The sequence below is a fragment of the Hippopotamus amphibius genome, chromosome 2, assembly GCF_030028045.1.
Source record: "Hippopotamus amphibius kiboko isolate mHipAmp2 chromosome 2, mHipAmp2.hap2, whole genome shotgun sequence".
Taxonomy (NCBI): Eukaryota; Metazoa; Chordata; class Mammalia; order Artiodactyla; family Hippopotamidae; genus Hippopotamus; species Hippopotamus amphibius.
In genome coordinates, this window is record NC_080187.1 from 188,540,248 (window position 1) to 188,563,960 (window position 23,713).

Genomic DNA, 23,713 nt, shown 5'->3' on the forward strand with positions numbered 1-23,713 from the left:
GAGCTGGGTGAGCTGGAACCTTGTGCAGGGTCTCGCTGGGCAGTGACCTCTAAGCTCCAGCCGAGAGTTGACATATGAGAATGCGGGCTCAGTGTTGTCAGAGAGGGGGACAATCTGAAATTTTGAGGGTGAGATACCCCCAATTTTTAATGTTGGCACTAATTCAAAACAAGCAGAATTTGTGAGTCAAACAAAACACAGTTCTGGTCTGCATTGGGCCTGCAGGTTGCTACTTTGTGACACCTAGATGAGATTACAATTGTCTAGGATTAAACTTCCAACTCTAAACTTTACTTACATAAGTCTGTCCGGCCTTATTTCTCCCTCTTCCCAGTGGACACCGGCTTAGGCTCCCTTCCTCCTTGTCCACAGTTATGCCATGCTCATTCTAGGTGATTCTGTTTCCCAAGTCTCAAACCTAACTTGTCCCAAGTAGCCCAGATAGGCCTTTGCCTAGACTTCCCTGTTTCTGCCCACGCAATTCCTCTCCCCTCAGCTGCCTAGATGTCAACTTTATCCACCGCGCGCCACCCCCACCCCCACCCCCAAGGGCCCCTTCCTACCTCTCAGGCAATCATTCTCTTTCCCTTCTCTCTGTCTTATCTGAACCTGTATTTGTATTTCTAATGCTGGCACTGAATCAGGCCTTTCTCATTACACCTGGACCTCTGCACCAGCCTCCTGACTGATGTCCAGAACTGGCTTTGTCTCTCTTTTGATGTAATTTTCTCCCTGACACTAGATTCATTTTCTCCAAGCTGCCCCCTCTGTTCCATCACTTCTCAAAACGTTGAGTTTTCAATATAAAGCCTCAGTTCCCTAGCATGGCCCTTTATAATCAGGCTATGATGTTTCTTTGTTATCTACTGCTCTCAGTATTAGTCATATCTGGTTGGCCTTCCCAGCTTATTAGTCAGGGTCTTGGGAAACACTTGGCACACTCAGTGCTGTTAAGAACGGTTTAATGAAACAACTATTTACAAAGGTGTGGGCAGGGTTAAGGGGAACAAGCAAGAGTGGTGAAGCAATGTGTTGATGTGGGGCCTGAAGAAGCAAGTAGAGGGAGTGATTCCTAGAACCCTGAGTAAGAGCTGTAGCTGAGGAGAGGGCCACCCCACAGGAGCCAAGGCCTTTGGCTGGAGGAATCCAGCATTGCTGTGCTGAGGGCTCAGCTGGGAGGGAGTCTGGGGAATAAATATCTTAATTTCATTCTTTTCCCAACTTCTGATCTACTGGTGCCTGCCATTGGCTGACTCTAACTGGAAGCCAGAGGACCAGGGAGGCCAGCTGATGCCCACCTCACAGGTCAGCTCTCAGGGCTCGGAGAGGGCAGAGAAGGCTGGAGAGAGGTCCGATGGGCAGTAGCCTACTCTTTGATTCATTTACCTGTGCTGTTCCGTCCCATAGCATCTCCACTCATCGCAGTGCTGCCCGTCTTTTACCTCCTGCTCAAACTGTTTCACCAAGCTTTCATTGATTATTTCTTCTCTTCTCAAAACGCCTAAGGTGTTTAGCTCATACTGATTACATTGTACTTTGCTTCTGCTAGTTAAATCTAAGAGCTGGGATATAAACCCAGGTTTTTGGACGCCAACTCCAGCTTTCCTTCCCCTAGTCCAGATTTGATGGTAGGTAGTGGAAAATACACGTGCCTCATTTTTTGGCAACTGTTCCTGAGGAGGTGGCTAGAGAGTACTACACTCTGGGTAGGCTGCGGAGGTTTTCTGCCTGCTGCCACCAACTGTTTGGACCCCAAGGATGACAAGAAGGGCCCAGATACTCTATAAGTGTCGTCGGCATAGATGCGACCAGAGTCTAGAACCAGAGTCTCAAACCATCAAGAGGTTTCAGTCTCTCTGAGAAAACAGATGTATCAAAATACCCACAAATAACAGTGACCGCAAGAAAGTTCCAAGAAGGGCAAGACAGGTAGCACGACTTGTAGAACAAACCTGGGCTGGAGGGACTAGAGACGCTGGGACTTGGGCTGAGTGTTGGGCCACGGCTAAGATGAGGGAACAGGAAGGGGCATTTCAGGAGGGTGTGATAGTGGGCTAACGTGTACTCTTTTCCACTAGGATGTAAGTTCTGTCAGCATAAGGACCTGATGTGACACAGTCACTGGTTTTTTTCCCGGCATGCAGCACAGCTCCTGGCATAATGAAGGATAGGATCTCAGTAATTGTCTTGGTCTGTTTGGGCCGCTATAACAAAATACAGCAGCCCCCTCTTATCGGTGGGGGATACGTCCCAAGACACCCCCTCCCCCAACCCAGTGGATGCCTGAAATCATGCATAGTACCGAGTCCTGTATATACTATATTTTTTCCTCTCTGTACATACCTGTGATAATGTTTAATTTATAAATTAGGCACAGTAGGAGATGAACAACAGCAATAATAAAATAGAACAATTATAACAATGTACTATAATGAAAGTTATGTGAGTGTAGTCTTCAGAATATCTTATTGTATAAATTTAATGCCTTTTCCATCCTAACTAAGCACTTATCACACTAGGGCTGTAAGTTTTGCAGTTTGAGGTATGACAGCAAACTAACATGAATTTCTTTTCCTTCTTCACAGTTTCATGATTAACGATTTGTTCTTACTGTACATCCTAGCAACCTCAGCATATGATTTCTTTTTCTTAATTAAGTTGAGAACTTTCACCTTTTCAATTAAAGGAAGCACTTTACGGCTTCTCTTTGGCACATCCAAATTGCCAGCATCACTCCTCTTGTGCTTTGGGGCCTTTATTAAGGAAAACAAGGGTGACGTGAACAAAAGCACTGACATACAGTTGATCTGATAACCGAGGTGGCCGCTAAGTGACTAATGGACAGGATACGCTGGACAAAGTGATGATTGATGCCCCAAGTGGGATGCAGTGGGATGGTGTGAGATTTCATCACACCACTCAGAATGGCATGTAGTTTAGAACTTATGAATTTTTTACTTCCAAAATTTTCCATTTAATATTTTTGGACTGCAGTTCACTGTGGATAATTGAAACCACAGAAAGCAAAACTGTGAGTAAGAGCAGACTACTGTACCACAGACTGGGTGGCTTATAAACAACAGAAATTTATTTCTCACAGTTCTAGAGTCTGGAAAGTCCAAGATCAAGGTGCCAGCATAGTTGGGTCAGGGCTGATGTCTTTTCCCTGTGTCTTCACATAATAGAAGGGGTGAGGGATCTCCCTGGACCTTTTTTTATAAGGCACTAATCCCATTCATGAGAGTTCCACCCTCATAACCTAATCACCCCAAAGACCCCACCTACTAATACCATAACCTTTGGGAGTTAGTATTTTGACATATGAATTTTGAGGGGGTCACAAACATTCAAAACATAAAATGAATTAGCAGATGGGTGGATTTATTCAACACCTTTACATGTCAGATGTGTACACAGTGAATGATGGTAGAACTTAATTCATTCAGAAAAACTGTGTTGAGTATAGAGGAAGACACAAAGCACTAGGACACATCCCTACTCACACATCTCACTACCTTTAACATTCCAATATTTAAATTAGACCTTCTAACATTAAAAAAACCTTTCCCCTGGGGAATTCCCTCGTGGTCCAATGGCTAGGACTCCACACTTCCACTGCAGGGGAACTAAGATCTTATATGCCGCATGGCGTGGTCAAAAAAAAATTAAATTAAAAAAAATTAAAAGAAAATAAAACTTTCCCCTGAAATTTGGCTCACCTTATTCTTGGCCTACATTATCAGTAGCTGGCAAGCTCTGCTGTTCTTCCATTAGCACCTAAAAGCTAATAGACTGCTAATGGAACCAGAACTGTGTGGGGGATTTTCTGTCCATCAGCACAGGTCCTTGTATGTAGTAGGTACTCAATGAATACTTGTGGAAACATTCTTAGAAACAGCAAAATTGTGACCATGCAGATTTCATGTAACTCTTTCTTTATATAAATATATAATCGCACATTTAGCATAGCTAAATGTAATCTGCATACCTTTTGTGTAGGAAATAAATCTGTAAATAAAAATATAGCTTAGATGATGTTTTTTGAGCACTTCTGGCTGATGACACCTCCTTTTCATCAAGGTTAAATGGATAAAATATATGTGAAAACTTTCCTGTTGGAGAAGATATCTTGTTTCAATACAGTGATACAGTGTGACAAAAGAAAGGAAGGCTTGGTGCTGTATACTTCAGGAGTAATTACTGCATTAAAAAATCATACTGTAGCTATGTTATTTAGGTGCAAAATTTGGCCCACGCACTCACATAATTATAGCATTCGACAGTAATTTATAATTTAATTGCTTTTTAAATGCCACCTGACAGTTCAGCGGATTTGTAAGGAGAAGGAGCAGAGCAGAATTTGTTAAATGTGTAAAATCTTCCATCTGACTACTGAACAGTAGTGAACGCACTTTAATGTAAGTGTATTAAATATGCCTGGGGTTTGTTTTCAATCAGGCATGGTGAGGCCAGCACATCGGGAGATAACTGCCATGAAGGAAGAAGTTTTGACTCCTAGTTCCCTAGGAACGGGAGGCCTGGTACATCATGTAGGGCCACATGGGGAAGCACCCAGCTTGGTCAGGAGGCAGAAAAATTCAGGAAAACCTATAATGTGGTTTTCACAAGATAGGGGGAACAGACTGACCAGGTTTGGGATTGGCTAATTTGAATATTTTTAGTGGGCTCTGGGGTATAGGGGCTGCCCTAGTTGTCTGATGTCTGGTCTTGGGATGATTAGGGCAGAGGGATATTGCCTTCTGGAATGTAAAAGCCAGATAGGGGAAGTGGTTCAGGTATGGGCTCTGAGTTGGCTGGTTTACTTTACCAAAGGTTTGCTCCCAGCCTGAGTTGTCTACATCTTTAGGAGTTGGCCAGCCCTGAGAGCAGCAGTCTCTTTAGGGTTACCAAAGCCCCAAAATGTCAAACAATCATAAAATACAGAAATTAAAAACATGATTAATGCAGTAGGAGTCAAAATATCTCCAGAAAGTTTTCATGAAGTGTCTTACCTAGTGCCATTGATAAGTGCTACAAATATGCCTACCTACTTGCATGTACTTTGCATGTACTACATACCTGTGTGCCTACTGTACTTTCATGTACTTCAGATCGAGATGAGATCACATGAAGGAACCATAGCATTTGGGGGCAATGTTTGGCATTTTCTTGGCAATCCAGTCATAGTGACCTTTTCCTTCCTGAAATGTTTCCAGATTTGGACCTGCCCTTTTATAATTTAAGTCAGATGGCTAATATTATGTGTCAACTTGACTGGGCCACAGGGTACCCAGATATTTGGTTAAACATTATTCTGGGTGTGTCTATGAGGGTGTTTCTGGAGGAGTCAGTAGACTGGGTAATGAAGGTTGCCCTCCCCAATGCAGGCAGCTTCATCCAATCGGTTGAAGGTCTGAATAGAATGAAAAGGCTGACCCTCCCACGAATAAGAGAGAACTCTTCCTGACTGCCTTGAGCTGGGGTTGGTTTTCTCTGCCTTCGTCCTCGAACTGAAACATCAGCTTTCCCTGGGTCTTGATCCTGCTGTTCCTTTGGACCGAAACGACACCATTGGCTCTCCAGGATCTCCAGCTTGCTGACTGCAGATCTTGGGACTTGTCAACCTCCGTAATCATGTGAGCCAATTCCTGGTAGTTCCCTTTGTATGATAGGAAAGTGATGATGTTTGCTTTGGTTCTTGCCCTCACTGCTTTCTATCCCCTCCAGTTTAATCCTGGTTTTATCCTTTTTTGACTGTGTGGTCTTGATGTAACCAGTCTTCTGGAGTCTCACTTTTTTCAACTGGTAAAATGGGGATGATATGGCTACCTCTAGTGCCTAGCACAGTGCCTGGCACGTAGGAGTCTGAGATGGGGCCGTGATGAGCAATTCTACAGTAAGGGGTCAGGATCTAGCTTCAGATTGTCCAAAGTAGCCATGGTACGCTGGGAAGGGGTGGGAGCAGCTTTGGCAGAGCTCAGAACTGGTAGAGGGAGGAACTGGGCCAGTTCAGTGAGTCCCAGAGGGGTGGGTTGGACAGAGTGCCCTAAAGGGAGTGCTGTAGGCACTAGAGGTGGATTTACCCAGAAGCAAATGAGATTTAAACTTCAGGGCCTCTCTTTGCGCATGTCTCTCTGGGTGTGGGGAGTTCCAGGAGTGGAGGGGTAGCCAGGTTATAACCAGGAAGCATTTCTGTGCTTATGTTTCTGATAAATTGCCTAAAAGAGATCTCAGAAGAGTCCTGAATTCCCGAGGATCCAGACATCTATTGTGGCTTATTTTCTCATTCAAAATTAATATTAACTATTGTATCTAATTTTATATTTGTAATTTTGGGTCCCTAAATTGTACAGGCTTCAGTGCCTGTAAAACCTGGATCTGCCCCTGTCTGGAAGGTTGCCCTTCTAGGAGATGGCATGTGGGGCCACTTGGGGTTACAGGACTCTTCTGCCCTGCCCGGCCCAGCAAAGAGGTTGTCCTGAGATCCCAAGCTGGAAGAAGGTCCAGCCTGAGAGCTTTCCACCTCTGAGGTGCTGGCTCTTGCTAATGCCTGCTTTCTGCTCCAAAGGGCATTCAGAAGAAGTTGCCGCTCACACAAAGGACTCACTGTAGCTCTGGCCCTGCTGCAGATTTGCGTGACCTTTGGAACATCACCTCACCTCTCTGAGCCTCAGTTTCCCCATTTGTCAAGTGATATCAATACCTCCAGTGTGGGCTCAGGTATGGGCCCTGCGAATTGTAAAGCTCTAGGCACATGAGAGGGAAGTATGATTATAATTGTGTTGCTACTACTTGTATTTCTGTTATCTTACTATTATTTGAAATATGCTTAGACCTTAACATTTCAATGACTAAAGAGCAAAGCTAATGTCCACCCTGACACACTTAAAAAAAATTATTTATTTATTTATGTTGGCTGTGCCAGGTCTTAGTTGTGGCATGCGGGATCTTTTAGTTGCAGCATTTGAACTTCTTAGTTGTGACATGCATGCAGGATCTAGTTCCCTGACCAGGGATTGAACCTGGGCCCCCTGCATTGGGAGTGTAGGGTTTTACCCACTGACCACCAGGGAAGTCCCGACACACTGTTTTTTGATTTCTGTTTTTTGCTCTTTTGCTCACTCATTCATTTTAATTTTTTATTGTGGAAACTTTCCAGTGTATATAAAAATTCACAGATTACCACAAGGAATGCCCATATATATCCATAAGTTGGCTTCAAATTATTATCAAGTGAAATAATGCCATTTGCAGCAGTATGGATGGACCTAGAGATTCTCATAACTAAATGAAGTCAGACAGAGAAAGACAAATATCATATGATATCACTTATATGTGGAATCTTAAAAAATGGTACAAATGAACTTATGTACAGAACAGAAATAGACTCACAAACATAGAAAACAAAGGGGAAATGGGGGGCAGGGATAAATTTCGAATTTGGGATTAACAGATACAGACTACTATATATAAAGGTGAACAACAAAGACCTACTGTATAACACAGATATTCAATATCTTTTAATAACCTATAATGGAAAAGAATCTGAAAAAATATTTTTTTCAGATTCTTTTAATAGTCTATATCTGTTATATATACATCATATATATATATCATGTATATGTGATACTGAATCACTTTGCTGTACACCTGAAACATTGTAAATCAACTATACTTCAATAAAAAATGAAAGTAAAAAAAAATATTATCAACTCATAGCCAGTCTTGTGTCATCTACACTGCCACCTGCTCACTTCCTGTAATATTTTCAAGCAAATTCCAAATCATTTCAACTGTAAGAATCCCAGTATGTATTTTTAAATTTAAGGGCCCTAAAACAATTATATCAATACTATTATTCTACCCCACTCATTCCCCTAAAAACTTATTTTTTTCTTTCAATTTGCTTAGTAAGAGAAAATTTAATGCCATATATTCCCTCCCACCTTACTCCGTGGGACATAAGCTACTTTACATTTGAATGTAGTAAAATTCAGCTGGTAGGCATTTTCCCCAAAGAATCTCTTATGCCTTACACTGTGAGAACTCAGCTGAATTAAATTCTGCTGTATCAATAAGTGATGTGACCTTAGGCAGGAGTTCTAACCTTACACTAAACCTCAATTTTCTCATCTGTAAAATGGGGATACTAACCCTCTCTTTACAAAGTTACTGTAAGGAGTTTCTGAGACAGCATAAGTACAACTAGTAAGCACTCAATAAATGTTAGCTATTATTATTGTGACAGTTTCTCCCTACTTTTTCTTATCAGATCCTGTCTCCTGGAAGTAACTTGGTTGAGAGATGTAAATAACTGATGATAGCCTTGGCTGACTTAAGTTAAAAGGGCCAGCAAGCCCAAGGGGGAGGAGCTAATGGAGGAGGTGAAGTCTTACCACCTGGGCACTAGGTATAAGCCTGTGCTATGTAAATGAGGTTCACCTGTGTCTCAGAGACTGGGACCCACAGGGATCCAGACCCTCAGGACATCACAGCTCAGCGTAAGCTTGGCTGGGAAACTAGAGGCTCAGAGGTCAGGTAGGAGGAATGGGGTGGGTGGTGAGAGCTGGAGGCTGTTCATTGTCTGTTTTCCTCTTGGATTTTGGAAGTTTTCTACAAAGGCGATATAATAAAGGTTGGCCTTGTAGTTATTGAAACCCAAAGCAAAGGCATGGATATAAAACAATTGTGACCCCATACAAAGACCCTCCTGTTTCCTCAAGAGCAAAAATAGCTGAAAGATTGACTAAGTCTTACTGGCCTGATGGGTCTTTCATTAAGATGCTCTGAATAATCCTTGTTTAGAGGCCAGCTCTGTTTGAACTCAGCCAAGTGACACCCAGTGAGTGGCATGTCACGTGGCATAGGATTCGGGAACTCTCGATGCTGGCAGTCTGCACTGCTCATCCCAGAAAGGCTGGCTGTGGAGAGGTGTGGAGTCCCAAAGACTTGTCTTGACTAGGGGCCAGCGGCCAGGGATGTAAGTAAGAAATGCCTAGCAGGCTGTCTTATTTTTCAATCAGCAGGGATTTTACTTCAGTCAGACTACAGATATAAAAAAGCATTTATTTTGATTCTTTGAAGGAAGCACTCGATTTAGGATTAATTGAAGAATTTTTATCTAACTTAGAAGCATGACATTATTTAACTAGGAGATGTATTTGTTAAGTGAAATACATTTATTTCAATTAAATAAATGTGCCACTTGCTAAACGAAAGTTAACTTTGCCTTATTTATTGATTCTTTTAAAAAAAGTGTTTCCCCTTATAAGACTGTAGAGAGAAAACAGCTGCATTCTTCTGCATCATTAGTAGGTAATTCTTGTTTTTCAACTTAAAAAATAAGGATTTTTCAGGCTACCTTCTAGGGGGACTCAGAGACTTAGATTTATGCTCTTTAGTTATTTTGATGACAGAGATTTAAAAATTTCTGTTGACTTCAGGGTCAAGTTTGGACTTTCTTCCTGCCCCCCTGCCCCCCCTTTCTGGTTAAGATTCTGTGACTGGCTTCCTTCAATTATCTGGCTGTTTGATGGTTGCTCCAGATTTAGTTTAGATCAACATCAGAAATGTCTCTTGGTTCCTGTGTATGTTTTCTAAACACTGCTTCTAACACCAGGTGTATGGTTTTTCCAACACCTGCTAGTTCTCTGACACCAACTGGGTGTCCAACAGTTCAATCCTGATGTTAGCTCCCAGAGCTGCACATGGGGTCCCAGGAGACCCACACTTCTACCTGGCTGACTACAAATTTGGGGGTTCCCAGGATCTCCTCTTGGGTTTGATAATTTGCTAGAATGACACACAGAACTCAGGAAAACACTTTACTGGTGCTTACCAGATTCCTATAAAGCTGATTTCAACTCAGGAATGGCCAAATGGAAGAGATGCATAGGGCGAGGCATGGGATGGGGTGGGGGGAGAGTGGTGGGGGGTGCCTCAGAGCTTCCGTGGCCTCTCTGAGCCCCTTCCCAGCACTTCAGCGTGTTCACCAACCTGGAAGCGCTCAGAATCTCATTGTTTACGTTTTTATAGAATTCAGTCTCCAGCCCCACTTTCCTCGGAGAGGCCGGGGGCGGGGCTGAAAGTTCCAGTCCTCTAATGACATGTTTGGTCTTTCTGGTGATCAGCCTCCATCGTGAAGCTGTCTAGGGGTCCCGCCCTGAGTCACTTCATTAACGTAAACTCAGTTATGGTTGAAAGGGGCTCCTTATTCTTTGCTATTGAATAACAACTCCTGTCATCCAGGAAATTCCAAGGCGTTTAGGAGTTTTGTACCACGAACAGGGACTAAAGACCAAATATATATATTTGATTATAGCACAGTTCCAAAATGGGATACTAAAAAATTATGATTATATAATATTGGCCTGGGTGTTTTCTGGTCTTTGTATCATGCCCTACCTTCTCCACAAATAGCATTAGATAATGGTTCTGGTTTTTCTGATCCAAAAGTTAGGATGACATTACATTGTTCGAATGAGAGTGTTACTGAGATTTTCAAGTGTTTTGAAACCCTGAAACATTTCCTCTAACACATTCTTTTATGTTTGTGAAGGTTTTGTTTATAGTTCATAAGTGAAATTTGACTGCAAAGGCCAGGACCTTCTGCTTGATGACTGCTATTGATGAAGTGGACAGAACTAGTTAGAGGACTTTGTGCTCACTGATACTGAATCCGGAAATAGGCTACGGGTAACTGCTGGGATAAAACAGAACGAGCCTTCCTGGCTGAGTGAGGGAAATATTTGCATAAACTCTTCCTCTTTCAAGAGGAGGATCATGGGGTATTAGGCTGGAAGGGAATTAGGAGTTTGAAGAGCCTCACATGGTGTGGCTGCAAATCAGAAAGTTAGCCAGGCCTCCTTTTAAGTCATTATTTTTTAACTCTTTCCAGGGAGTTAAGACGTTGTATCAGGACCATGAAAAAGTGGTTTCTCTAAAAGGCAAGTGAGGAGTTTGGCTGTGGTTCTGTCATTCTGTGGACATATAGAAAGGCAAGATGTGATGACGGGTCTATTCACCATCAAATATCTTCTTCCCTACCCAACAGCAACATCCTACTTGGTGATAGCCTCCACTCCTCAGTGATTAAGAAACAAAGAACAAACAAGCAAAAAACCCAACCAAACAATACCTAATTGAGTGGTTTTTGTTTTGGTTTTTTTGATTGGAGTATAGTTGCTTTACAATGTTGTGTTAGATTCTGCTATCCACCAAAGTGAATCAGCTATACGTATGCATACATCCCCTCCTTTCTGAATTTCCTTCCCATTTAGGTCACCACAGAGCATTGAGTAGAGTTCCCTGTGCTATAGAGTAGGTTCTCATTAGTTACCTATTTTATACATAGTAGTGTATATATGTCAATCCCAATCTCTCCATTCACCCCTTCCCCCCCAAACTGAGTGAGTTTTAAAATTTAAAACTCGTTAAAGAAAACATGAGAAAAGCACATGCAAAGAAGAGGGAAAAAATCAATTGTAGTTATATCAAAACATTGCTAATATTTAAGTGTCAGTGCTATGAAAAAATGGTTTCCCTTTTGTGGGAAGTGTGGAAAATATATCTGGATTTTTTCACTTAAGATTATCATGTAAGTATTGTTTTGTTGTTGTTGATAGAGACAGTAGATGTAGTGGTTTAAAGCAGAGGCTCTGGTACTAAAGTGCCTGGGTTCAAATCACAGTCCACCACGTGTCAGCTCCCCACCTCAGTTTTATCATCTGTAAAATGGGGATGATGATGACAGCCAGCTCACAACTTAAATGTTTATGTAAAGGACTTAGTACATGTTATCATCATCAAGATAGATTTTATTACTGTAATATTAATATGTGTATATAGTAGAGATTTTATAAGATACAGAAAAGCAGAAATCAAAATCACCCATTACTCTGAAACCCAGAGAAAACCACTTACCAATGTTCACATTTTGCTATTTTTTATTATGTAGTTATTTTTATTTTAATTTTTTTAATTTTTAAATTTATTTATTTATTTATTTATTTTTGGCTGCATTGGGTCTTCATTGCTGTGTGTGGGCTTTCTCTAGTTGCGGTGAGTGGGGGCTACTCTTCGTTGAGGTGCGTGGGCTTCTCATTGCGGTGGCTTTTCTTGTTGCAGAGCACCCACCCTAGGCTTGCAGGCTTCAGTAGTTGTGGCACTCAGGCTTAGTAGTTGTGGCACGCGGGCTGGTGCACGGGTTTCAGTAGTTGTGGCACGTGGGCTTAGTTGTTCCAAGGCATGTAGAATCTTCCTAGACCAGGGATCTAACTCTTGTCCCCTGCACTGGTAGGCAGATTCCCAACCACTATGCCACCAGGGAAGTCTCAACATTTTACAGTTTTTTAAAATGCATTTTCTCTTACATGGTTGAGCTTGTATTGTATTTACATTTATATCCTGATCATAACATAAGCATTTTACATGCTCTTTGTAAACATAATTTAAAAAGACTACATAGATCGTCTTTTGTAACCATATTTTACTTAACCTTTCCCCAAAGTTTTAACAAGCAGATGGCTATTCCTGCCCATTCCCACACCCCCCCCCCCCATTTTAAATAGAGGTAATCATAAATTAACCTTTATTAGAACAGCCTGGAGCCTGAGCCTTCCTTGGCCAGTGTGGAGCCTACAGTTGTTTTTTCTGTAAACAGGATGTAATCAAATCCAATCCACAAAGCAGTTATCTCAGGGTTGACAGTATTATGAATGAATATATGAGATATATCTTTGTAAAGATTTGTATTCTTAAGTATTAGAGGTTACTTCCTTAGACCAGAGTCCCAGAAATGGAAATGCAGAGTCAGAGGATGAGAAATGTTTTCTATAAGGTTCATACTGATTTAAAGTTGCAGCAACAGTGTATGAGCCTGCCCCACTTTCTGTGGCCCCCATGTCGCTTCCCCCAGCTCTGTGGCCCCCTTGCTTCTCAGATCTGAAATATTGAGGAAATTGTCAGGGGTGCCAAAACACTGGAATAGAGTTAATCCCAATTAAAATAACTCCGGCCCCTCCTTCTCACTCCTCCAGGGCCCTTCTTTCTTCCTTTCATAGTCTTTTCCCCTCTCAGCTTTGTCTAATTTCCTTGTGTAGCCTTCCTCTTCTCCACTGGGTGGAAGTCATATAATTAAATTGTTCCCATTAAGAAGTTAGTGACCTTAGCAGCTAGAAGTGTTATCCCCTAGCTGGGTACTTGAATTTTTTTTTAAAGAACTTTTATTGAGATACAACTGACATACAATAAACTGCATATATTTAAAGGGTACAATTTGATATATTTTCCAATCTCCCAATTCATCCAACCTCAACTGCCCCTGCTTTCCCCACTTGGTGCCCATATGTTTGTTCTCTACACCTGTGTCTCTATTTCTGCCTTGCAAACCAGTTGATTTGTTGGGTACTTGCATTTTAATAAAGGGTTCCTGGAGCATTGTTGAACCCACAGAACTGAGCTTGATGGTGGAATTTGGGGTGCTGTAATATGCAGGGAGGGAGATATTTTGGTCTGGGCCCCTCAAGTTATACAATAGATCGTATCCAAGATGTAAGGCCCATCCTATGTTGGGATGACACCAAGGCCAGTTTCTGAGAAGCCTTCATTTCCTCACTGCCAAAGTACCAGCTGCTCAGAGAAGAAACACTTTTTCCTAAAGGTAAAGTGTGTCTCTTGGAAAAACTATTAAGGGGAGATTATTTTCTGAATTGAATATAATAAAAGACAGATCAGCAGCACATACAGATTCTTTACATAAAATATAACTTTATGATCCCAGGCAGGGCTCCTTTTATGGCTTTTACATCATCTGGTTGAAATTGCCAAAGGTATGGAGGGCCTTTGCTTGTGTGTCTGTAGCCAGTGATTTGATTAAGTTGTGTATCCCTGGGCAGGCGGATCTGGGTACTTCTAAGTGGGGCTGAGGCTCTGATTACCTTGGCCTGAACTCTGAGCTGCAGCAGGTGGGTTTCTTGCTGGACTGTTTCTGTTTCAGCAAGGTTTCAGGTACCCTTTGTGGTGAAGGATTGTGCAGGTGTCTATCTGTAGACTCATACCTCTTTGGTGGACTGAAAAGCCAAAGAAAGAGTTGAGGAATGTGCCTGACAGGAGAAGGATGACAGCGGGATACTGTAGATGATGCCCTAGCTTTAGGGATGAACAGGGATGGATATAGGCACATCATGAGAGCGAACTTAAAAGGTGAGTCTTACCTGGTTCAGACAAACTCCGAGATGTCCTGAAAGAAGGAGGAAAGGGAGAAATGGAAAGCTTAGCCACTTGTTGGCCATCAATGGAGCATTCCCAGGAAGCTCTTGGCCACAGCCAGGTGGGAACATGGTCTTGAAATGCCGGCAACCAGCTAGAGCCGGCCATGTGGCAGCCTCCACTCCCTCCCTGCAAGAAAATGCTTCGGTCCCATAGTGGCTCCTTCCTTACACAGAGTCTTATCTGGTCCTTTGTAGCCTGATCCAGCCTGAAGATGACTCCGCTGGCCGCTGTGGTGTCTGTCCCCCGTGCCCGACTCTTTGCCTGCTTCCTCAGGCTGGGCACTCAGCAGGCCAGCCCACTTCAGCTGCACACAGGGGCCAGCCTTGCAGCCAAGAACCACTATGAGGTGCTGGTGCTGGGTGGGGGTAGTGGTGGGATCACCATGGCCGCCCGCATGAAGAGGAAAGTGGGCGCAGAAAACGTGGCCATTGTTGAGCCCAGCGAGGTAAGTGCATGCGTGCGTGTGTGTGCATGTGTGCGCGCACATGTGTGCACATGTGCACATGGATGTGTGCATGTGTGCACGTGCACGTGTGCGTGTGGGTGCCCGTGTGTGCACATGTGGATGTGTGCGTGTGTGCACACGTGTTTGTGTGTGTGCACGTGCATGTGTCCGTGTGTGCATGTGTGCACACGTGCGCGTGTGCACACGTGCGTGTGTGGGTGTGTGCGTGCATACGTGCCTGTGTCTGTGTGTGTTGTGTGCGTGCGTGCATGTGGGTGTGCGCGCGTGTGGGTGGGTGCGTGCGTGTGCATGTGTGCGTGTGTGTGTGCGTGTGTGTTGTGCACATGCATGCATGGGTTATGGGCTGGGATGGGAATGACTGTCATGCACTGGGCCACCACGTTCCCAGGTTAGTGCTTCTCTTTCTGGGCATGAAAAGCAGGTTGTCCAAAAGAATTGGGAGAAGGTGGGGGGGAGGGGGAGAGCGAGGACAGATCTCTTGGCTTCTTATGTTCTTCTCTGTGTTGGTTTCTTAGGGCTGCCATAACAAATGACCATCAATGGGGTAGCTTAAAACAACAGATAATTTATTCTCTCACAGTTGTGGAGGCTTGAAGTCTAAACCCAAGGTGGTAGCAGGGCCACGCTCCCCCAAAAGGCTGTTCGGGGACGGGGAAACTGTCCCATGCCTCTCTCCTAGTTTCTTTGGTTGTGGACAGTCCTTGTGTTCCTTGGCTTGTCGTAGATCACTCCAGTCTCTGCCTCTATCTTCACAAGGCCTTCTCTCTGTGTGTCTGTAGTGTCTTCACATGACCTTCTTATAAGGACACCAGTCATTGGATTAGACGTTAGAGACAGTCTAGTGGATAAACATTAGAGAGTCAAGGACACTCTAATCCAGTATGACACCATCTTAACTTGATTACATCTGCAAAGGCCTATTTCCAAATAAGGTCAGCACCCTGTGGTGAGGACGTCAGCATATTTTCTGGAGAGAAACAATTCAACTCACATCTCCTTCCACCTTCAGTTTCACGTCCAGAGGGAAATCAGTGGCCATTGCACTTTCCTTCCCCTCTTCCAGTCTGGAGAAAAGGTGATGAGTTGAGGGGCAGGGAGGCCTCTGAAAAGGTGTCAGTAGGTTTGAGAAATTTAAGTGTAAGAGATTACAAACAGATTATAAAGCAGAAAAAGGTAGCAGACACCAGGAGGGAAGCTGGGAAGTGTTTGTAAAGCACTGTTTCATGAAAAAGATCTTAAGATTGTCCAAAGCTTCAGAAAAATAGTCAAGATTTTTGGCAATTTGCCGAATGTTTCTTGAGGAACCAGGTCTGCACCTGTGGGGAGCTGTATCTTTGGGTGGAAAAAGCAAAATGGATCTGGTGCCAGTTTGATGGAGAGGGCAGGGCAAGAAAGGCATGCTCCTTTTCAGGAAGTCTTCCCAGTACCCAGTGAGGCTGCCCTGGGCTTTGTTGCAGTCTCCAATTGGCGTGCTGTGATCTGCAGGGAGACTGGAGGGTGCTCTCTGTCAATGTCCTTTTAAAAGTGACTTTAATTTAGGGACAACATTTTAAATGACAGTGATCTGAGAGCTGTATCAGGTGGCCTATGGTGGATTGTAGCTAAACCACGGAAGGTCTCCCAGTGGGGCTGCTCTTTGTAATGAGACAGGCTCCTCTGAGGCACTGGACACAACGCAGGAGGCCAGAATGGAGTCTGTCCTGCTCCGTGAAGAAGTGAGTGACAGGGGCTCTTGGAGGAGCTGCCAGGGGGTCACGCGTTTGGCACTTTTCCTCCTGTGTCTGGTTTAGTGATTGCTGGAGCTAATGCTTGTTTGTAGTCTAAAAAATTATCTGAGGTTGTATTTTCATTCCCTTTTCTGTTCAAGTTGGCCTTGAAAGCATTGAGCTCTCACAACTGGAGACCTCTGCCCCCTGGTCTTTGATCCCATGCATTATGGCTGTAGGGAGATTGCAAAGCTGTTCCTTATGTCCTTTTCACCTCTCTGGGGGTATTGGCAATTCTGTCCGGCAGTTTGAGGCATTTTGACAATGTTGAGATCTCTTGGTCCCCCAGTCTACTCCATGGAAACGTTGGAATTCTCAGAGACCATTAAACCAGTCTGCCTTTTGGCCCCGAGCCTAGAACTTTCATAACTAACTGAGATCGAGTAGACCATCTGAAGCAAAAGAACTCCAGAAAATACTGAAAGTTTGGGTATCGTGGGGTAGGTTCTGATGCCTCTGAGAAAAAAGAGGGCTTCTAGAACTGATAGGGGATGTCTGTGGTCCTCCCCATGGGTTCGGGAAACACAGGAGAAAGTTAATGAAGTTTTGAGCATCCCCAAAGTGGCTGTAAACTTTTCAGATTCACCTCACAAACTTCTGAGGGACCATGTTTAGGCTTCTGGGCTTAATTTTCCTTTATATCTGTGCACATAAAATGGATTCATAGTGTGTGTGTGTATATATGCAGTTTATATTAACATGTACATGTTAAACATCAAATCTACTTTAAGCAATAAATAATACAATGCTCAGTAAAGATAGTTTATGGCTTTTTTTGCTGATCTTGGCAGAATTCTTTTGTATGTGACTGCCCTTCAGAGCTTAACATAGTAGGAGACACCGGTGGAGTCTGTGGGGGGAAAGCTAACTTTCTAGAGACTTCTCTTTGCTCCAGGGTCAGGAGGGAGGAATTGAGAGAGTCTAGCTCATGTACCTTTAGCTATAACCCTTTTGATCAGCCTCACATTGAAACAAATCTCCAAATAATTTGTTTCTTAGAGACATTTCTACCAGCCAATCTGGACCCTGGTGGGTGCTGGTGCCAAACCATTATCCTTATCTGGCCGTCCCACAGCGAGTGTGATTCCATCTGGTGTAGAGTGGATCAAAGCTAGAGTGGTTGATCTGAACCCAGACAAGAACTGCATCCGCACAGACAACGACAAGGAGGTAATCACTGGGGTCCTTTGGCTTCGTTAACCTGAGGGCTTATATTGAATGCACAGCCATTATCAAACTGGACAACTTCATGGTGAGAGGGTGGTGTATATGTGCGTGTGTGTGCTGAATACTGCATGAGGTGGGAGGGGGTGTGGGGAAAGGAGGATGGGATAGATGGAAGCATTGAGTGATGCTGAATTAATAAATGAGCAATGAAGACAAGTATTTGTTGAACACCAGTGTTTGCCCTATTGCTTGATACAGTATCGTGTGTCTGAATTTTTATTGAACAAATACTACTGCTCTATGTTAAAATACCAGGTACCTCCCTCCTTTTTCCTTTGAAGCAGCCAGCCTCTCTATCTGACAGCTGGCCCTGCAGAGGAAGGGGATATTGGGAAGTATCCATCCCTGTCACACTAGGGAGCACTCTGCCAGAGTTGTTAGGGAACCGTGTGACTCTGCGGGGGTGCCAGGGCTAAGCATTGCTGCTGCTGCAGCTTGAGGCTCACAGTGGCTCAGCACCGTTTGGAAGTCTCCCCCACCCCCACCACACAGTAAGCACAACTCTTCAGCAACTGCAGCCCCTGTGTTTGACTGAGGGGGTGAGGGCAGGATGGTGAGAAGACAGGCTTAGAAGCCACTGGTGCCTCGTGTCCCCTCGTCGTGTCCCCTCGTCTGCTGCTGAGCCCAGGACAGTCATCGTGCAGCACCGCCTGTTCCAGTCTCCCATGGTTCTCAGGCCCCCAGGGTGTTATTGACCCATCCCCCTCCAGATTGGGCGCTCCAACATTTTCGCAGAACTGTAGAATTGAGAGTTGGTGGGAATCTTTCAGATCCAACCCCTTGCTCTAAGCAGGGACCATTGGCTGCAGGCATTCTCAACCTTTCCTTAGGTCATGAATCTTTCAGAGCATGGATCTTCACCTGCTCTAGAAAATGGGTATATGTGCCTAATTTTGCATTTAATTTCAAGGAGTTCAGAGATTCTTTGCAGCCTTTCCTTGAACCCTGATCAAGAGTACCTGCCTACCTTCTGCCTTCCTTCCTTTCTTCCTCCATTCCTTCCTCAGTATTCATTCATTCATTCATTCATTTATATTTTGGCTGCGACTTGTGGGATCTTAGTTTCCCAACCAGGGATCAAACCCATGCCCCTTGCAGTGGAAGCGCCAAGTCCTAACCACTGGACCACCAGGGAAGTCCCCTCAGTATTTATTAAGCATTATTATAACCTAGGTACAGTTTTAGGGATATATGAGTGAACAAAAACAGACAAAAATCCTTCTTGTCCTGGATTTTATATTCTAGTGGAACAGGACATACCGTAAACGACACACATGATGAGTGAGTTATACAGTGGTTAGAGGTGATGAAAATTAATTAAAGAAAGTAGAGCCGAGTTACTGGGATTGGGGCGTGTGGCACAGGGGGTTGGATTTAAAATGGGTTCGTAGTTACATGTCCCAGGGCCGGGGACTTCTCTGACAAGCTGTCCCTCTTCATTAGACAGACAGGTTACATGAAAGTTCTGCCTTTAATGAGTGAGAATCCATCTTCATGGAACCTCCTTTTCGTTCTTGCCGGGGCCTCCAAGGTTTTAGTGGCCATAATACCTTTCTTGCTCCTTCTTCTTCCTATAGTGGGAGAGAAGGTCTTCTCTCTTTTCTGTGGAGAAACCCTCCAACTATTCAAAGGTGGCTCTTAGAGTCTGTGTCAGCCTTCTTCTCAGGTAGACGTGTCCTCCTGTCCCCACTTTCCTCAGATTTCACGGCTCCAGTCCCCTCACTACCCTGTTTACTCTGCTTTGGACGTGATCTGGCTGCTTGGTGCCCCCGTGATACGTGGCCCCAAGAGGTGCCTGGAAGAGCGGCCAGTACTACATAACAGTCCAGAAAAGAGTGGGACCGTTCTCTCCCACAACTGGACAGAGCCCAAACTAGCATTTGCCAAGTGACCGTTATCACAGTGCTGATTGATGCTGGGCTAGAGGTCCATTCTTTTTTTTCACATGCTTCACTGTCAAGTCAGTATCCCCCATCCTAAAATATATACATATGTATTTATTTATTTACATTAAATTAAAAATTTATGTATTATTTATGTATTATTTTCCCCCTGTTGACAAACTTTCTTATTTTCCCTGGCATCTCCAGGAGAGCAGACTGAATTAAACACAGACTGTTCTCAATTCACAAGATTGAGCTTTGGGGCTTGTTTCGCTTTCCAGTCTGCTGCCAGCTCATGGGACCAACTGATTTATGTCTTCTAATACACATCCGCCTTTTGGTACAGCAGTGCCTGCCTCCTAGTCAGACCCCTTTGCATTATAAGAATAGCTCAGCGTCCTCTGTGGTTGGGTTCCTTATCTTAAGGAACATAAACTTGTCTCACCACTTGAGAGTGAGAGGCACTGGGAGATGCTCTCACTTCTGAGCCCTGCTTAGACATCTAAGGCCTAGACCCAGGGGAGAGTTGTAGTTTCTTGTTTTAGGGCTGAGAAAGAAGTCGGTATACGCTGGTGAGACTTTTGTCCAAGGTCTTTTAAGCAAAAGTGTTCCATAGCCAGAATAGAAATCTACATATAATGTCTCATCTTGTTGGTTTTAGTTCATCCTCCCAGCTTGCCTGGATCTTTTAGATTTGTGATTCTGTCACCCACTTAGCAATTTTTCCTTGCCATTATCCACGATGGTTGCATTTAAGTTCAAGGTTTTAATTCTTTAACATGTCCCTAGAGAACTTTTTTTCTGGCTTACATAAATCAATCAGTATTGTTTTGAAAATATTAAACAATTTACCTAATCATTTCCATTCTTCGTTTACACTTTCCTATTCTGTTCACAGTGTGAAGGACACAATGTGAGGGCACTGCTGAGACCCAGACTCAATGTGTCTCTGACTCTTCCCTGATTTCAGGGGTCTGTTTGTTTGGTATGTGTCCTGCAGGCCCTGTGTAGACTGATCCTTGCTCCTTCTCCAGACTTAACTTTGTTCTCTTCTCTTCTTTGTTCCTGCTCCAGCACACTGGCCTCTCATTTCCTCAAATACCTCAGCCTCCTTCTTCCCTACAGCATTTGTACATTGTACTTCCACCTCTTCCCCTAGCTAACTCCTACTCATCTTTAGCTTAGAGATGACATCTGCAGGCAAGCCTTCCCTGACTTATCACACTAGTCAGTTTCCTCCTTGACATGCCATCACAGCATTCTGTGGTTTGGTAATTATTTGTGTGATTATCTGGTGACATCTCTCTTGCCCACTAGAATGAGTTCCTGGAAGGGTAGGAGCTGGGTCTTTCTTTCTTTCTTTTTTTAAAATTAATATTTATTTAGGCTGCGCTGGTCTTAGTTGTGGCATGAGGACTCTTAGTTGTGGCATGAGGACTCTTAGTTGTGGCACGCATGCAGGATCTAGTTCCCTGACCAAGGATTGCACCCGGGCCCCCAGCATTGGGAGTGAGCAGTCTTACCCATTGGACCACCAGGGAAGTCCTGGAACTGGGTTTTTCTCATTCAGTGTTGTATGTCCAGGACTTAGCACAATGTCTATCACATGGAAGGTGTTCAGTCAATCTTTGTGATCAAGTTGTGCCTCAGTTTCTTCATCTGTAAGATGGCACTAATAATAATACTTCATTGGATTCTTGTGAGGATTAAATGAATTAAAACATGTAAAACATTCAGAAAAGTGCCTTGTATAGAGTGAAAGTTCAAGCAATGTTGCTGTTACTTTTTAAAAGAGTACATGAAAGAAAGGGAACAGGAAATATTATTGAGCATCCTCTCCTTGTGTGCAGAGCTCTTGGCTGCTGACTTATGGAAAGCAGGTTTGCGGTCTGCGAACTCACGCTGATGCTCTTCTTTTTCGAAATTATTATGAGACATCTATTTAGTAGATGAGCCTAAAATTTTGAAATGGATAAACATCCTATTTATTAAATTATTAGTGTCAGAATTTAGCTCCACTACCCCCTGTATAAAATTAGAGCACTTGTCCATAGTTAGCCTTCTGGCGAGGTCTGCACTATTCTCTGAAATTGCTCAAAAGTTTTGTCTACGAGTTTTTGCAATTCCTTAGAGTTTAGATCGTCTGGCCTAGAAGCTTGAACTTATTCAAAAGATTGGAGGCTTTCCTGTCTTTCTTGTGTTCTTTGCTACTTTAGGGTTTATTCTCCCTTATTTATTTTTTCATAATCTTAAGCTTGTCTGTTACTAGTCCTTAAAAATCAATATTGTGCTCCTATAGAACCATCAAGGCATGCAGAAACCAAAGGCTTTTCTTATGGACAGTGTTCATATGTCTTACCTGTAGGTCACCACCCCCAGACCCCATGCCGTCTCTGACCTCACACCCTGAAGACTCACACAGTTCACTCAGCCATTTAATGGGCCTGGTACCCTTTCCTACAGAACACGGAATTTAAGGGCACTGGTCTCTATGGATAGGCAAATCATACAGATGAAGATATATATATATTATCTGTCCACTTTGATAGATTGTATTTTTCACAGGCAACTGAAATCAACCATCCACCTACCCTTTCATCCAACAAACATTACCAACTTCCTCACTTTAACTTAGTGACTGTGCCAGATTCTAGGACTATAGGGAATAAGACATAACCTTTATCCTCTAAGAGTGTTCAGTGTGGTGAGGAGGACATTGCTGCTATATAACACAGGTGCTATAAAGTGTTATGTACACTGTGCTGAGGGAGCTCCCAGGGGGGGCCAGCAGGGAAGGGAATTGGGTCAAAGGAACGTCTCACTGTGGAGGTGACCTTGGAGCCAAGTCTCCTGGATCCCAGGGCAGGACCCCTTCAGCGACTTGCTCCCCTTGGTTCCCCAGCTCCAGCCAAGCACTGTCAGGTCTTGGAGGCCCCTCTCTCCCACTGTGATCTGCCCAGCTGGCCACCCTGCTTCTCTATTTGGAATAAGACTGTGCAGTCACCACCTGTGGCTCCATGCTGGGCTCCTGACATTCACTGCAATCCTTCTCCAGTTTTCTAGGCAAGTCCTTTTACTTTGCATCCTTCTTGCTTATGCTTTTGTGCTTCCGCTTGTCTTCCTTCTCATCCTAAACCCCTATTTCCGTCCCAGTAAATATGGATACTTTCGCCCTCAGCATGGATGAGCACAATGCCCATATCTAAAGAGGGGAGTTTTAAATTCCAAACAGATCGTTAAACAAGATCAGGTAGGTTGTCTCACGCACATCCTTTTCAGTGACCCTCAAAAGAGCAGTTTCTCAGTTACGACACTGATCCCATTCAAATGACAGGTCAAATTTGCTTGGGATTCACACGTTACCCCACAGATTTTAAAGAGAGTTGATTATTTTAAGGTTAGAAAGTCATCCTCCCACTCTTCAACATGAAGAAGTGTCAACACAAGCACTACACAAATAACTGTGGCGCCTTTGCTGTTGTGCACTTTGTAAAAATAAAGGTGTCCTGAGCTCCCAGAGGCCAGGCAGGTTATACAGTCTCGGTGAAGCCGTGAGGTGTGAGGCAGCAGAGAGGGTGGGCGTGATGGCCAGTGGAGCGTGTGCCCTGCCTGCTGTCCTGCCACCGCCCACAGCCCCACGTCAGTCCCGGTGAAAAATGCAAACGCAGTGTTGGCCACACACATGTGGGGCCTGAGTCAGCCCTTGGGCTGCCACTTTTTGGGTCCTGGTCCAAAGTGTCATTTTTTGTGTGTTGCAGATCTCCTACAGATATCTTATCATTGCTCTCGGAATCCAGCTGGACTATGAGAAGGTACTGTTTTAAGCTACTTCTGTGTTACAGTGGCCTACTTATGCTACGATCAAAACTGCATTTAGTTGCTTTATATTCATTTTGACAAGAAAGAGTATTAAGAAATACGCTTCTAGTTTTATTTCTCAGCAGCCTTTTTATGGTTTTTAAAGAGTCTTCTCTAAAATTCTGTCAGTGATCATATGTTCTAGCTTTAAGCTTTAATCAGAGTTTAGTATGTCCACAGCCTGATGGTGATTCTTGCAAAGCAGCAGCCTTTTCCACATTTATAAGAAAACTACCTTTCTA

At 43.7% G+C, this 23,713-nt stretch overlaps 1 protein-coding gene across 6 annotated transcripts in view; it reads left to right on the top strand.

Annotated features, from left to right (window-relative positions):
- Nucleotides 1-23,713, top strand: part of SQOR (sulfide quinone oxidoreductase) — a 42,561-nt gene that overhangs the window by 6,789 nt on the left and 12,059 nt on the right. For 2 of the 6 annotated variants that reach the window (XM_057723704.1, XM_057723706.1), the window contains exons 2-4: nucleotides 14,466-14,716; nucleotides 17,503-17,673; nucleotides 23,372-23,425. In XM_057723704.1, the coding sequence (XP_057579687.1) occupies nucleotides 14,483-14,716; nucleotides 17,503-17,673; nucleotides 23,372-23,425 (459 nt within the window). In that variant the 5' untranslated portion in view covers nucleotides 14,466-14,482. Of the gene's footprint in view, nucleotides 1-5,565; nucleotides 5,637-6,699; nucleotides 6,721-8,915; nucleotides 8,981-10,673; nucleotides 10,696-14,465; nucleotides 14,717-17,502; nucleotides 17,674-23,371; nucleotides 23,426-23,713 lie in introns of those variants that run through there. The other 4 variants (XM_057723707.1, XM_057723708.1, XM_057723705.1 and 1 more) reach the window with 4 other exon arrangements.